Here is a 15,657-nt window from a genome sequence, read left to right on the forward strand (position 1 = left end):
GTGTTACTAAAAAAAGAATCTATGTAGATTTAAAACGTAACCAACTTTTAAATCAATCTTTAAAGCAATTTAAAAGTAAAAAAATATATCTGAATCACATAATCTTTCACTCTCAAATAAAACATCAGCTCAAAACAATTTGAACTGGGATGTAAGTAAGTAGACGTAACAATCATAATGAAATCTTGCTGGATAACTATCTCTATCTATCCTATCCACAAATTTTAACGATCTTTATCGTTTTACTGACTTAAAAATAAATTTTCGCACAATCCCTTGTTACATTTCCAGTAACACCTACCTACTATGTACCATGTCCCCTGTCCTAACCTTTCGCTATAAATTTTAATAGGCACGAGCGAAGGTGCGCGAAAAACATTAGAACCTCGCGCCGCCCCCGGATTTGCATGGAAATGCGCCATTAATACGACGAACGCGTGTTTACATTGTCAGTTTGGGACGAGGAAGAGTGTATTGGTAAGAATAACGTTAAAAAGAAAACGTGTTTATAGCCTTAGAATGGACAAGCGAAGTGCGTACTTTTTTCTCAGGGGCAGCACTAAATCTCCACTAATCTCTTCCCTACTGAATACAATATAGGGTCCTGCATATTCTTTTGAAGCAACTTTAGGACAATTTTTGTGAATTTTTGATGATTTTCCGGCATTTGATACTACATAAAGTGTATCTTCATTCACAGAAATGGCAATAGCGTTTGCATCCAGGATATTTTAATATTCATTCCCTGTTGAACAAAATTCCCCGGTTTCATCAAACTATCTCGGTTCAAGGTCACCTTTGCCACTCCTTTGCGTGACCCTTGCTACCGTCACGTCAACTCTCTCTAGGTTATTATAATAAACGGACAATATTGTTAGATGAATCCAATTCTAACCATATCCGTAACGTAAGTCTTCGTTTTTTAACTGATTCCCAACTATAAATCTAGACAGTGGTGACTGATTTAGTTGCGGCGCTTCTTCTTAGCACTTGCCAAATGTTGGTCACGAAGCGCTGGTAGAGCAAAAAGATTATGAGACATGTGAAGGCTTCCATAACAGCAAAACTTCTTTTTTCTAATATTTAACAATTTGTAAGCACTATTTTTAATAGACCATACAAATAAAGGAATTATGACATTGACTTTGAACTATTTCTCATAAACTTAAGGGTCTCTCTCTACCCAATAAATGCTTCAGTCTCCTCCCAAATACTCGATATTCCCAGAAAAACAGTCGTGAGCTGAAATAAATCAAATAAAAGGCGCCATTATCGGCGCGGGCGGCATAGGGTCGGCTGATGACAGAACGGACGGAACCTAATTACAGGTGCGCGCTGACGTTGCGTAACCGTTAAGGCTCAGGCTGCCTGAAAACATACGCTGGGGTTTTTATTCAATTAAAGTTCGTTGGGATTCTCGTTATGTAATAGTAGTAGTGCTACAGTAATACAATCTTGGTCTGTCACCGAAAAATTGAAAATAGAAATAGGTACTTTTAACTTTCAATTATATACGAGTATTCTTAATCACATGCGTAGGTACCTAAGTAGGTTCGTATTATAAATAGCCTGACCCAACTATCGGCCAACTAAAGGTCGGTGGTCTGCGCCTAGGCTTAGCCTTTGAATAAACTGATTAACATATTATCAGCGAGCAGTTCAAATAAGTATCTTTCTTTTATAAAGTAGGTGAGAATTAAGATAAAAACTTGCACATTCCACGAGCGCGACTCTGCGGACAAAACTTAGTATAAATGTATGATGATAATAATGTTTGAGGACTGTACCTTAACTGTCCAAGGAGTAGGCAGGCAGTATTAGACGAGTACGTCCTTAGATTTGTGCCTACGGCGACCGGTAAACAACGTTAGCACCGGATCAAAATAAACAAGAAAAGTCCGGCCTCCGTACCGCTACCTTTCTGGTTACAAGAAAATTAAATCTATTGAAGTCCCACAAACGTGCCTCCAGGATATTATTTAATTAGGGACATTGATACTTGATAAAGGTTGTTTACTCAGATTTCTTGTACAAATTTCTAATATCCTTATCTTTTGGTCGGCGAAATCCACGAGTTTCTGGTCAGGAAAGTTTGTTAATCAGCTTCGTTCCCCTTTATTGTGGAGCTGTCCATTACCGGAATTAGGGTAGACATGGATTTTAGGCTGAGATATTAGTTTATTTTATGCAAGCTTTGATTTTGATGAGTGCTTATCTTTCAGAGGCATGTGCACTGTGCAGTTATTTAGATGGTAGTGGATGAGTGGGATTAAACGTGACTTAAAATGAATCTAATTATGAAAAACTGTTTCATAATAAACTTCCGGTATTAATTCATATCAAAATCAAATCAAATAATTTATTTGCATGGGTTACATGTGTGGCAAAGCGAACAAAAATATGTTTTCACAACAATTTTCACTTTTCAGACACCTTATCTATACTTATAATAAATCTGTAGAGAGGTCAATTCTGTACATGAAATATATTTTCAAAATAACTATCAGGGGGTGATTAGTGATCGATACTGATGCCAAAAATGCAATCAGTAAAATTTTTGTCTGTCTGTCTGTCTGTCTGTCTGTCTGTCTGTCTGTCTGTCTGTCTGTATGTTCCTTATAGAAACAAAAACTACTCGACGGATTTTAACGAAACTTGGTACAATTATTCTTCATACTCCTGGGCAGGTTATAGGATACTTAGGAATTCCCACGGGAACGGGCATTAGCGGGAAAATCCTTTTGTATGAAAAATCTAAACCGCTTAAGTTAGACGCTTGAAATTTGGCATGCAGGTACCTTAGTCAATTTAAAGCTTAAATACAACAGGATATTGCATAATTCTCACGGGAACGGGAGTTAGCGGGAAAAAACATTTGTATGAAAAAATCTAAACCGCGTAAGATAGATGAAGGGGGTAAAACGGGATCCACGCGTACGAAGTCGCGGGCGGCCGCTAGTAATTAATATAAATTAACTTAGTAAAACAAACGGTTTATGTTATGGAGTCTTTTACGGTTGAGTAATAAAGTTAGTTAATTACTTTTATTTACCATCCTACCTACCACTAATACGTATTAATTAACATCTTTATCTCTCCTGACCCACATATTACACCCCACTTAAATTTAAATACAGGATATAGCATAAAATGTAAATAATAAGGTAATAAAAGGAAATACTTTTGATTACTCCTCGGGGATCGCGTGACGGTACCGACATTAAAGTATACATTAATGTACTTTCGCTTTCATTGTCGTCCATTACGAATATTTACGATTATTCCACTTTTTAATTTGTGTGGTGATAGCATCGATTTAGAGTTACGCGAGCTTTTATTTATATTTAAGCTCAAGGCTTATGAACTCGGTACCTACACATCAAAGCATGTTCTCTGTGCCCATTCAAGTTCAAATAAAAATTAAAAACCAACGAATTAAGTATAATAAACCACATCGACAGACTAAATGTTCTCGGGCATTTCTATATGTATAGTGATATCAATTTCCAAAAAAAGCAAAACTAACTAGAACTATGGTCATCAAACATTGGAGTCCATTTAGTCCAAAACTTAGTAGAATTATAATGAGTATAAATAAATTATTGAATAAGAGTGCCCATAACTTAATTAGCACTTAGTTGTCGAATAAAATAATCCATAGAAAATTCAAGGTGTATGAAGTCCCTCAGAAATGCAAGATAAAGTTTTCAATAACTAAAAAGGTAACTCGATTTGTAACCAGTGTCATTACAAATATAACTTTCCTCAACCGAAGACACATAAAGACCCAAGTTCGACCCCCAGTCCAAAGAGGTCGAGAACTAAGCCAATCCTGCAATCAACGAGCGATCAGTGCGTTGGTTAATCTCATATTTTAGCCAAATCCCCCAACTTGGCCTGTTTGTCAAGTCAGCCGACCCCCGTAACTCACGTAGCAGTTCCCAACTCCAGGAAAGAAATCTCTAACCTGTAAAACGTCGACAGCCGGGGTAATAAGAAAAGTAAACCGCGGTCGTGTTGAACTGTCTCGAATTAAATAAGTTTAAATTAATGTTTCTTTGATTTTGAGTAACGGACTAAAAGTACACTTACCAGCTAACTAAAATTTTTTGTTGTGAAAGATCTTAAATTCGCATATTTTAACCATTAGGCTGAGTTGCACCACCTAACTTTAACCGTGGCTATAACGATAACCGGTGTATTTTGTATGGAGTTTGACAGTTTTTTGACGTTTGTTAAAGTCAAAGTAAGAGGGTGCAACCCAGCCTTAGTCGTCACAATCACGTACCTTTGATGAATTACATTGTCGGGTTAATTTTTGAGGCCCTGTGCTATTGATTCATCATTAGTTATAGGTAATTGCTTTTTTTATACAAATCTTAAAGCAATGTCTCTCTTGTTCCAGCTCGCAGCATGTCCCACCTGATCACTACGCTAGACGTGCCGCGGTACGCCGACCCTCGCAAGGAAGCCGAGCTGGTGTGCCAGTACAGCCGCCAGCCGCAGGACCCGCCGCTGCACTCCGTCAAGTGGTACCGCGACACGCACGAGATTTTCCGATACACGCCGCAGGAGGTAAGCACATACGAGTACATGTCGTATCAGATCACTTCCCTGGAACTGCCACGCAAGCTCATCTTCAGATATAGTCGTACAAGAACGTAAAATATTCGGTATGTAGAAATAGATACGCGATATAAAAATGAACACTTCCTTCGACGCTGATATCGTTAAGTGTCTCGGGAAAAAAAGCTTGCTTTGGCGGGATTTATCTGTCACAGAATATTATCCTTCACTGAGAATCATAACTATTTATATTAATGAGTTTACTGAAGTCCTGTCTGCGATTTAGGTGTTAACACGAAACAAACAATAAGCTCACAAAGTTTCTTACGCTTCATAATATTCGCAAGGACACTAGTCACATAATAAATTAATAATAAACAACCGTAGCGCTCTAATGAAATAACACTGGGTGCCGATGCCACGTAGCTCACCACAGCGGGCGAGCACGCCGCGCTACAAAACAAAAACGTGCTAGACTAGAATTCAATCTCACAACCGCACGTACTAGTATCTTCAGACTACGAGCTACGACGTGAAACCTCGCGTACCTTAACTAATCCCATTTTGTAATGGATTTAATTTAAAAAATTGCTTGCCAATATTTACTTTTGCTTTAATAAAAAATATAAATCTCCTCAACAAATTTTAAACGAGAAACTTGCAAAATGGTTTGAGCTTATTTGAAAATTTATGGCAATCTCAATCGCTAATATTTTCCTTTAATAAATGCCTCATTTTTAAAAGAGACAGTAAACACAAACGCGAAAAATCCCCTCAAAGTAAATCCTTGCTCGTGTTAAGTCATTATTAGGAGGAATCGCGGGAATGAACGTAATCCGTGACACGTCGGCATACATAAAGGTATATTCCACACGTCGCAGTACGAACATTTGCTTTATTAAGGTTGGTCTTCTTGACTGTATTAAGTGCATCATAGCCAGAATAATTATAGATTTTAAAATTCAAATTTAAATAGTTTATTCAGTACATAAGCCCTTTCCAGGACACTTATACATGTCCCAAATATAGCTTGCCCTACCACCACTTAGGGACAACATAATATGAACTGGTGCTGAGAAGAAGTGGCGGAAGAAACTCAGTCACCTTTGTCAGCCTCAGATATCCAACTGTTATTATTAACTACTACGTTTGTTGCTTGGTATATGCTTGCCTAGTCGTTGCCTAATAGTATAATAGTCTGTACAACCACATGTTAGTTACAAGACGTATCAATAAAGAATGATAGGATGCCAGCTAATGGTTTCACATCACTTTTCATTGAACGATCTGTCGGGCTACCATGAACGACACCATTATGCTTTTGTAAAAAGAGAGTCACCACGAGAACTAAGTTGGCACAATTTGCTCGATATTAAGTACCCATGTCATGTTGCACGTACCCTTGTGAGCATACCTTAATGCTGATGTAAAAGGGCAAACGTATTTCGAGAATTCGTAGGTGTGACATTAAATGGCGCGAGTCGCGTCATATCCCGCATTTGCTATGGAAATAAATAGCTCCCAAGACTTTGAAGGTTTTAAAATGTTCGCCTAACACGACGTTTGAGTGACACTTCCATCTGATGGCTTAATGAGATCTTACGTGACTTTATGAAAATGCTTATTTGATGAAAGATTTATCTATTATAGAATTTATATTTATTATAGAATTTGAATTTATTTTACTAGCAATATTATTAGCGCTTGGGAGTCTCGCTTTGTTTAAACTTGGTCCAAAATTTTGCAGCACAAGGACGTCATTGCTTGTCGCCTTGTCAAGAAAGACACAGAAGAGAGAGAGAGAGAGAGAGAGAGAGAGAGAGAGAGAGAGAGAGAGAGAGCTATACAGTTGTGGGATCCCGCTCCCCTCCACTTTTGTTTTTTTTTTCTGTAAAACGTTTGTAAATGTTATAAACAATTTTTAGACTAGGTATCAGAATTCTCTATATTCTTTACAGGCTTGGCTTTCTATTACGCAAAGCGTTTACCGCACGTTTTACTATCGAGCCTTTATCGCGCTCTCACAACCGGTCAACCTTTTATGGCCTTCCCGTATAGATAACACTTCACTCTTAACCCGTAAAACAAATAGTACTCACCTAAATCTGTGTTATGGGGATTTTACGGTTTTTTGTTCAACTCATGAATAAATGTAAAGCCCATGCCAATTTGTTAGTCGATTAACATTGACGCCTAGTGGTTGTCTATGAATGAAGTCAAAGTCAAAATTTATTTATTTGTATAGACTATTATAGTATAATGCTTACAAATCGACAAATATTTTGCTCTTAAGGAGCCTCTACATGTCTCATAATTTTTTTACCATACCAGTGCTTCGAGACCAACATTTGGCAAGTGCTGAGAAGAAGTGCCGCAACAAACTCAGTCACCACTGTCTGCCGGTTAATATAAATAAATAGAATGAAACTATACAGTGAAATTCATCATGTTGATAGTATTACGATACCGCTAAGTTCCTATGAGGTCTAAGGGTGCACTATGAAAGATTTTTTCAAAATTAACCCCCTAAAGAGGTGCAACGGGAGTCTAGTTTATAAGGAAACTACATTAGTTACACTATTTTATTACAAACTTCACAAGAGTAGGTACTTAAGAAGACTATAGATGACCCACGCTGAACTGTCCCGCCAAACTCAATGACAGGGGGGCGCTACCATCGTTCAACTATATGGTTTCCAACATGGCAAAAATCTGAACCAGCGATCCGGTATTGACGGTGGCGCCCCACTGTCAATGTCATCGACAGGACAGTCCAGTATTTTGGAACTATAAGCACAGATGCGAGCTGGTTTGTTTTTCTTTGATTTCAATACGGTTACTTATTTGTTTACATCTCCGCGCGTCAAATAAATACGGAACTCTAAAAAGAACACCTTTAATAAAACTCATAACAGATTTTTCCTTTCTGAAATTGTAGATTGCTCGTCTGAAAATAATTATTATTCTATTCCGTTTGAGAATCGGACGCGAAGAATTTTAATCAAATTCAATTTCACGTTTCAAGTGAGAAGGTTTATTGCTGTACCTAAGATTTTTCGTTAACTTAAACTTTATCTTATTAATTAAGCCTTTATCTGGTTAGTGGCTGAATTTTTCCACCGCACTTTGGATATTAAAAGTAATGAGTTAAAGTTCAAAAGTCATAAAACATAATATACTGGTTCTTAAGGATCAAGGGTTTTTGACCTTGCCACAGCAAGCGAAGAGTTTTCAGTTGTAGTTTCTGAAAATTATGGCTTCATTTTCTATTTTGTTATTGACATTAAATTCTCGTAAATAACATTAATGTAAAATTATTATAGGTATGTATTTAGAGTTTAATGATGACTGTAAAATATTGCAAAACATACCGTTGCCATCACATCACAACATTACGATCTTCCCTTAAGATTTTTAGCTCTACAATATTATTAAATAATTTTGAACCTTAAAATATTTAAGGATAGATTTATGCGTTCTTGACAGTAGATACTTCTCTCCCAAGGCGAGAGAAACCCAACCATGACCCCTGTCGTGGAAAGCTTAAAAGCGCTTCCAATAGTAATAATATTAACATTTAGACGTGATTTCATACCACGAAGGGAGCGAGCTTGGATCCAGACGGATCCGGATAATCCTTGTATAGAATTAAATTACGATAGCGTCACAAAGTTGGCTCGTTCCTCACGAACGAAAATAATGAAATGGCATTTTTATTCTGAGGATGAAGGAAAGTCCTGCCGTTCTTTATTTTTCGAAACTGTAGAAGTTCGCTATGAGCGAAAGTTGTGAAATATGACCCGGGTGAGCGTGCGAGCGAATGGATTTTTAAAATAAATGTACTCGTACTTACTCGGATACTGATTTGAGGGATTTAACTTACGAGAGATGAGAATTGTAGAAGCTATTTTGCTCTTATAGTTTATTAAGTTTCTGCCGAGTATAGCCGTAAGTTTAAAAATGCCAGTAATCTATTTCCAAACTACCTATGTATACTTAGTTGGTTTGAATCAACCTGATGCCCATCGCCGAAGTTGTTTTGTACACAAAACCTGATTTAAATCTCACAAAACAACGAGATAACACGTGCACAACGCAATCTCAATAGCTGACAAATGCTATTCATCGGGCTTAGGGACCGTGAACGTCCGCATCTCATCGACCGGTTATATCCGCTTCGGACCGCTTCAAACCGCTTCTATCCGCATCCATTCCTCTCTGACAACTCGTGTGCAAGTGAACGGTGCTCGGGACCGTGGTATTCGTATTAATTCTGCCAAAGGATGTCGTATCAAACAACGGATACAATATGGCCGCCGCAGCTCAAGCTATGAATAAAAGAAGCGATTCAGCCAGCGCTCTTGTGGCTTCGCTGAATGTACAGTCGCAGAATGAAAAGGTTCGTCACCTTAGTGTCGGTTTTCGCTTGCACTAGGTACTGTAAGAGTCAAATCTGCCAACATAACAGTGCAAGAAACAGTGCTGCTAACATTTAAATAAAAATGACGTTTGCTAACGAATAAGGTTTTGCTTGTTTATTTTTCTATCCCATCTGCATCAGTGCAATGTTACAAAATGTAGTTTTTTTTTTAATAGAAATAATAATGGCAGGTTGAACCAACAAGAAGGTTTTAGTTTATCAATCATAATAATCTTTTTGACAAGATAAATCTTCAAACAACTTTGATCTGAATAATTTTGAACTTTACTGACGAACAGTTAAAGATTATTTTATCTAACTCGAGATTATTCTGTAACATAGTTTCAAAAGGTAATATGTGCTCGCGATTCGTTGAAGGAATCAATTTGAAAACTGACGAACCTTTTAATTCCGTGACTGTACAAGGTAACATTGCCGCGCCTAATGACGTGTTTGTAACATAGCTTCAATAAAATATTTATAAAAATAATTTAAATGAAAAATAAAACTAAAGAAATAGTTACTATTGGCAACTAGCATTCGTAAAAATATCGTGTTTAAATAAAGCGCAATTGATGTTATGGCGTTATTTAAAAGATTAATGCTTTGTAAGAGGGGAACCTAACCTACNACAGCTTTTATTAAAAAATACTTATTTAATTCTAATCTAATCTATAATATTATTATGTTTATGTATTTATGTGTATGTCTATTATATTTATTTAATTTTGTATTATGTTATTTATTTTATGTAATCTTATGTAAGTAGATTTATTATCAAAAATGTAAATTTTTTGCACCGCCTTACTCTTTCTGCATGACCCGTGGTTGACTGGCAGAGAATGCCATCCGGCATTAAGTCCGCCACAGTGCATTTGTTACTTTGTGTGCTGAAGTATAAATAAATAAATAAAATAAATAAATAATTAATTATTGTATTATTATAAATTTATCGTAGTTACTTAGATGCGACATAATTTCAATTGTAAAGGAACTAGCGGGTGCCCTAACTGAACTACGTCACTATCTTCGATTTAAGAACTTCTATTTTTGTAACTCGAGTTCGGTCCTCAGGGGCTGAAGAGACAGAGACAAAATGGATGCAGCTGTAACCCACCAACACGTTTGCCTAACGAGAACATAGACAAAGCTGTAGACAAAGCTGGATTTCGAAAACTCTACCGTTAAGGCCCCCTGGGATCGCTCTTACAAACGTGGCAATAGGCACATGTAGAGTTACCGTGCCAAAAAGTTCATGCAATATTCGTTCGTTCGTTTGTTTCAGCCGAAGGACGTCCACTGCTGGACAAAGGCCTTCCCCAAGGATTTCCACAATACATATAATGTATTCACAGTTCATTTATGAAAACCTTTTATATGTCCGCAAAAATATAGAGCAATTCACGAAAAAGAGCGATTTGCATAACTTTAATACAAGAAACAAAAATAAACTTGCCGTTCCAAATTTCAGATTGCATAAGATTGGTAATTCATTTATAGGAAAATGTATTAAATTATTTAATAAATTACCACAAACTGTTGTAGAACTACCCATTCATAAATTCAAAGCACATTTAAAAGTACCTTAATGAAAAAGGGCTACTATAAAGTCGATGATTATTTAAAAGATAAAAATGTTTGGGATACGTTACTGCCTAGCTCGCATAAATATTTATAACTTTGTACATTTTAAAGCATGTAAACCTTTGAAAAAGAGGCTGACAATAGTGACTGAGTTTCTTGCGCTGCTTCTTCTCAGCACTGGCCCATTTATTGTCCTGAAGCAGTGGTAGGGTTAATACTGGACGTGTAAAAGTGCTTTTTTTAAGCCTATTTACAGAAATAAATGAGTTTTAATGAGTTTTAATGAGTTTTAATCATACCTTTACATAGGATACTCCGTCTTAGTCCCCAGTCTATTTCCAGCAGTGGACTGTATTAATCGAAATTGCAACTGCTATTTTTATCTCTGTATAGAAAATACTTATATCATTAATTGGTCCACTAGTGGCTAAACGCTATTTATAAAATTTTCAATTGATTTACATTTAAAAAGTACTACAATAGATGTCATGAAAAAGAATTAGGAAAACTTATTGAATGCCCTACCTTGTAAAGCAAATTATTTTAATATACAAACAAAACAAAATTAGGTTACTCATTCCCGGTAATTCGTTGCTGCAAAATAACTTTTCGGAATCCATTTTGGACGTGCGTTACGAATATTACATGTTCCATTTTCCAAAATGAACACGTCCAGTCGATTGGCGGGCCGCTAACGAATTTTGCTCGCTGTCCTCATCCATCACGCTCTCAACTGAAGCCTGTGAAGCGAGGAGCCTCGGACGGCGCATCTCTTGTGACTCGATGCTAAAAGATAGTTGGTAATTTTCGGCAGTATTGCCAAATTTGCCGGGGATAACTAGTTAACTGTATACATAATAAGTCCCCATAGTTACTTAATAAATAGTTCTAGCAAAGATCGTTTTTTTTTTGCTAGTATTTAAAAGATAAAAATGTTTGGGATGCTTACTAGGCAGTCCTAGCTCGCATAAATTTATACCTATATTTTAAAGTCTGTAAACCCTGGAAAAAGAGGCTGGCTGACAATATTGACTGAGTTTCTTGCGCTGCTTCTTCTCAGCACTGGCCCATTTATTGTCCTGAAGCAGTGGTAGGGTTAATACTCTTGCATAAATAAATGATTTTTATGAGTAAACAACTTTTTTTTTAAATAGACACCAACATTTTTTTTTAATTTCATTTATTATTTCATTTTGTGATCCGCAATCCATTCGCTTTAAATATACTGCCGGAAAGTTGATCTCTACTTTCGCAGTCCCCAACTTTTTTCTGAATAATTTCATAGCGAATCTAATTTCAAGCACGTCGTTTGTAGATACATTTTACTTTAGTCCCCACAGCGCACAAACAAAATTAAAGAATAAACTATCGCCCTGGAAAAGGCTAACTGACTTATTTACCAACAGCAACCATTTGTCTCTAGGACAAGATATATCACATTTAACACAGAAAAAGCACAGCATATTCAAAACAGTCTACCATTTTATGTCCTTATAATAAAAAAATTACCCAAGGGGCAAAATTCGTCGCTTGCCTCTCTAACTGACGTAACTGACATTTTGCAAAATTTTCAGGCGATTTGGCAGATCGATTCATCTTGCAAAATTGATTATGATGGAGAGGCAAGCGAGCAAGAATATTAGGCGAAATCACACTAAAGTGTCTGCTCTCGTTTCTCTACGTCCAAACTTGAAATGGGCCTCGTGCGACCTCCGGGGGCCACAAAAGCCTTAATGACGCCTGTCCGCGGGAGGGACTCGTTAGGGCCCAGTACACAACTCGCGTAAATCTTGCGGGTAAATAGAGAAAGTGTGAATAGTTTAATGCGCGCATTATGCGTGCGGATAATGGCGGATAGGGGAGTGGATTTAATGAAACCCACAATGAACGGTGTAAATAAAAAATATTTTATGATTGAAACAGTAATAAAAGGTATTATTTTATAACTCATTTGTTTTGTGTTGAATATTTAATTTAGAAATGAACATATAAACTTTTTCTGCATTTGATTATGCTGATCAATTTGCATGCAACTGATAGATGCTATTTAGCTATATCTGTTGATGACATTGGCGCTACATTTTTCCTTTGTACTTTGGTATTGCCTACGTACTATTGTATTGTAGCTCTATTTCATCTTTTATAACTTGTCTTGATTATAAGCAACCTGTGTTATTTCTAAGACTTCCATTTTTGGATTCACTTCATAAATAAATCGATTATAATAAAAGTTTTAATAGTGATGCTAGAGCAACAATGCAGGGTTTTAACCAAAGGACAAAATGGCTGAATCCCTTAAAATATTCACCAACCCATACTTCAAGGGGTGGACTAACAGACTTCCGTCGAGCAAAATAAACAAAGCAGCCGTTCACCTCACGCAATTACGTAAACAAATCGCTGTAGCGCCACCGGCTGTTGTTAAAAATCGCTGCTCTGTCAGGACTTTAGCCGCTCCCTGATCCTTTGAGAGATGGCCGTTTGTTTTGGGCTGTGGCCCAAAGTGGAACAAGTTAGCGATTCAGTTCAGGAACAATCGGGATTACGGACATTTACATAAAGTTAGGTGTTTAGTTGATCAGAGTATTTTGTACTGAAATAAAGGACATTTAGTTAGGAAAAGGCTAAATTATAATGAATTGTGTGCTTTGAAATTGTTTAACTATTGCCTCAATTAAAACTCAATCATCGAACTAAAGTCAAGTATGTATAGTATTTATTAGTCTCTTAGCAAGTCATAGTAATTATAGGTAAATTCATGATGACTGATTTAAAAAAGAAGTGAAGATTAACACTTGCACCGCCGTCCTCACCTGTCTTGTTTAACGCGAGAACCTCCGTATAATGCGCTACAGCGGCAGCGTCGCGGAAGCGTCTCGTTATCGTGTCTAAATGCCTCCTTTTTGTTTGCCAACTACATCCAGGAGATACCGTCACACGAAATGGTTTATGTGAAAACGCTGAGCCGAGATTAGCGGAGATAGTGATCTTGGGATAAACGGAAAATACGTTGTATTTAAATGTCTCACATTTATGGAAAAGCGGGGATTCCTGACACAGAATGCAAACTTAATCTTCTTTTTAAACGATGATGTGAAAGGTTTTTCATTGTTTCAAGGTTCACATTAATCAACCTAACTACATATTAAAAGCAAAATAATCATCAAAAAATACATAGGTATTCCTCGCTGGTTCCAATTATTCATTCCAATAATTTCGTCGCTCCAGGCTCCGAAACTAATGGTTGTGCAGGTCGGAACTAACGCAAGACTTAATGGATTATTCATAGGCGGTGTATCTAGATAGCATAAATTCGGCTTAGATTTAGGCTAGAATCTTTGCAAGACCAAGTGCCTAAGTGTGATTAGTCGAACTTACTATGTTACTATTAATTGAAATGATTTTAAATGCGCGAATATAATCTTCTGTTTAATTTTCATTTGTTCTTTTTGCACGACGACTCTATCATGGTTATTCAAGTGCAAATTACTTTATCTGGTTAATCGCGGATCATTAACCAATCTATTTTTAACTTTCTAATACTAGCCTCAAGTTCCTAAGTCGATCGGCTCTTTGATCTGTGAAATCCCGCTCATCCTCTGACCCATAAACAGTCTGACCTAAGCCGCCACCTGGCATCGATCAGGTTATTTTAACCAAAGGCCGGATAATTCTCCGCTCTGTATTCAAAGGCGGCAGGGAGCGGGTTAAGTCAAGGTTGGCATCAAATTGTTGGTTAATAGTTTTTTGCTTTTGTGTGGAATAAACAAATGAAGAATCGATCTCTAAGTAAAGTCGGTCAAGCCTCCGAGGGTAGTGATTGAAAAACAGGTGTTTTATTATGATTTATGCGTTAGTAGGTGACATAATTTTATGTTTAGTTTAATCGTATTAAACTTAACTTAAACAAAATATTATGGAACCCGTAAGATTTCAGGTTTGAAATGTGAAACCCCTATAATATTTTTGGAGCCAATATTCAATGAAACTGGTAGTTTCGTGAAGTGAATGTTCTGCGAATAACTTGAGCTACGGCAAAAGCATGTTCACTAAAACACTGTAATTCAAAGAAACATGCCTGACTCACAAACTTCGGTACAAACAGCTTCAAATATTCTTACCCGAAAAACTAAATAAAATGTACATCGAAAACGTTTACCTTTACATGCTTGCGTCGTTCCAATACGCCGATAAACGGTCGTAACTGTCACCTGTCATATTGCTTGAAACGGAAAACATTGTAATACTTTTAAGGAAAATTGGGACTGGCACGGGAATTTATTTAGTACCTACTACTTATATCTGACGTTTTTCAATATTCAACGCAATTTTTGAGGAATATTTACTAAAATAAGCTAAGACCTTTATCTTGTCACGGTAAATGAAAAGTGATAGAATTTATTGAAATAAAGTTGTCACTTCTTATTTTCATCACTAAGTGAGCAGCAGTACCTACATTTAAATAAAGGTAAAGTTATTTATTATAACACTTGTTCAGAATTAAACTTTTTTCTAATAACATAACTGTATATCAGAGTTTTATTATGTAAGTAGGTACTAGCGGCCGCCCGTGACGTTGTGGATCTCGTTTTACCTCTTTAGGGGTTGAATTTTGCAAAAATCCGTCTTAGTGAGCACCCCAAAGGAACCCACGCAAAATTTGGTGCACTTGTAGTTTCTGAGATTTCTTGACGAGTGAGTGACTGAGTCAGTGACCTTTCACATCTATATATATAAAAGAAAGTCGTGTTAGTTACTCCACTTATAACTCAAGAACGGCTGAACCGATTTAGCTGAAAATTGTCAGGGAGGTAGTTTAGAGCCAGGAGAAGGACATAGGATAGTTTTTATCCCGTTCGAAATAAAAAAAGTCTGCTTATTTATTGCCATTAAGGCGGAACAAAGTTCGCCGGGTCAGCTAGTTTATAATACAGATCAAAAGTTTGTATTAATGGTTGAATCGTAATGATTTTATGCTAAAATATTTCAGTATTTTGACTAACTTACCTCTAACCACTCGGTAATCCTGCAGCCCCACAGCACCCAAACTTCCCAAATACAATAGTGCCATAACTTATCTTAACAGC

At 36.7% G+C, this 15,657-nt stretch overlaps 1 protein-coding gene across 1 annotated transcript in view; it reads left to right on the plus strand.

Annotated features, from left to right (window-relative positions):
* Positions 1–15,657, plus strand: part of LOC114355480 (uncharacterized) — an 86,240-nt gene that overhangs the window by 41,429 nt on the left and 29,154 nt on the right. The window contains exon 2 of the mRNA XM_028308342.1: positions 4,406–4,575. Within this exon, the coding sequence (XP_028164143.1) occupies positions 4,406–4,575 (170 nt within the window). The remainder of the gene's footprint in view (positions 1–4,405; positions 4,576–15,657) is intronic.

This window comes from Ostrinia furnacalis, unplaced genomic scaffold, assembly GCF_004193835.3.
Source record: "Ostrinia furnacalis isolate ACB-3 unplaced genomic scaffold, ASM419383v2 OfSCF2414, whole genome shotgun sequence".
Lineage (NCBI taxonomy): Eukaryota > Metazoa > Arthropoda > Insecta > Lepidoptera > Crambidae > Ostrinia > Ostrinia furnacalis.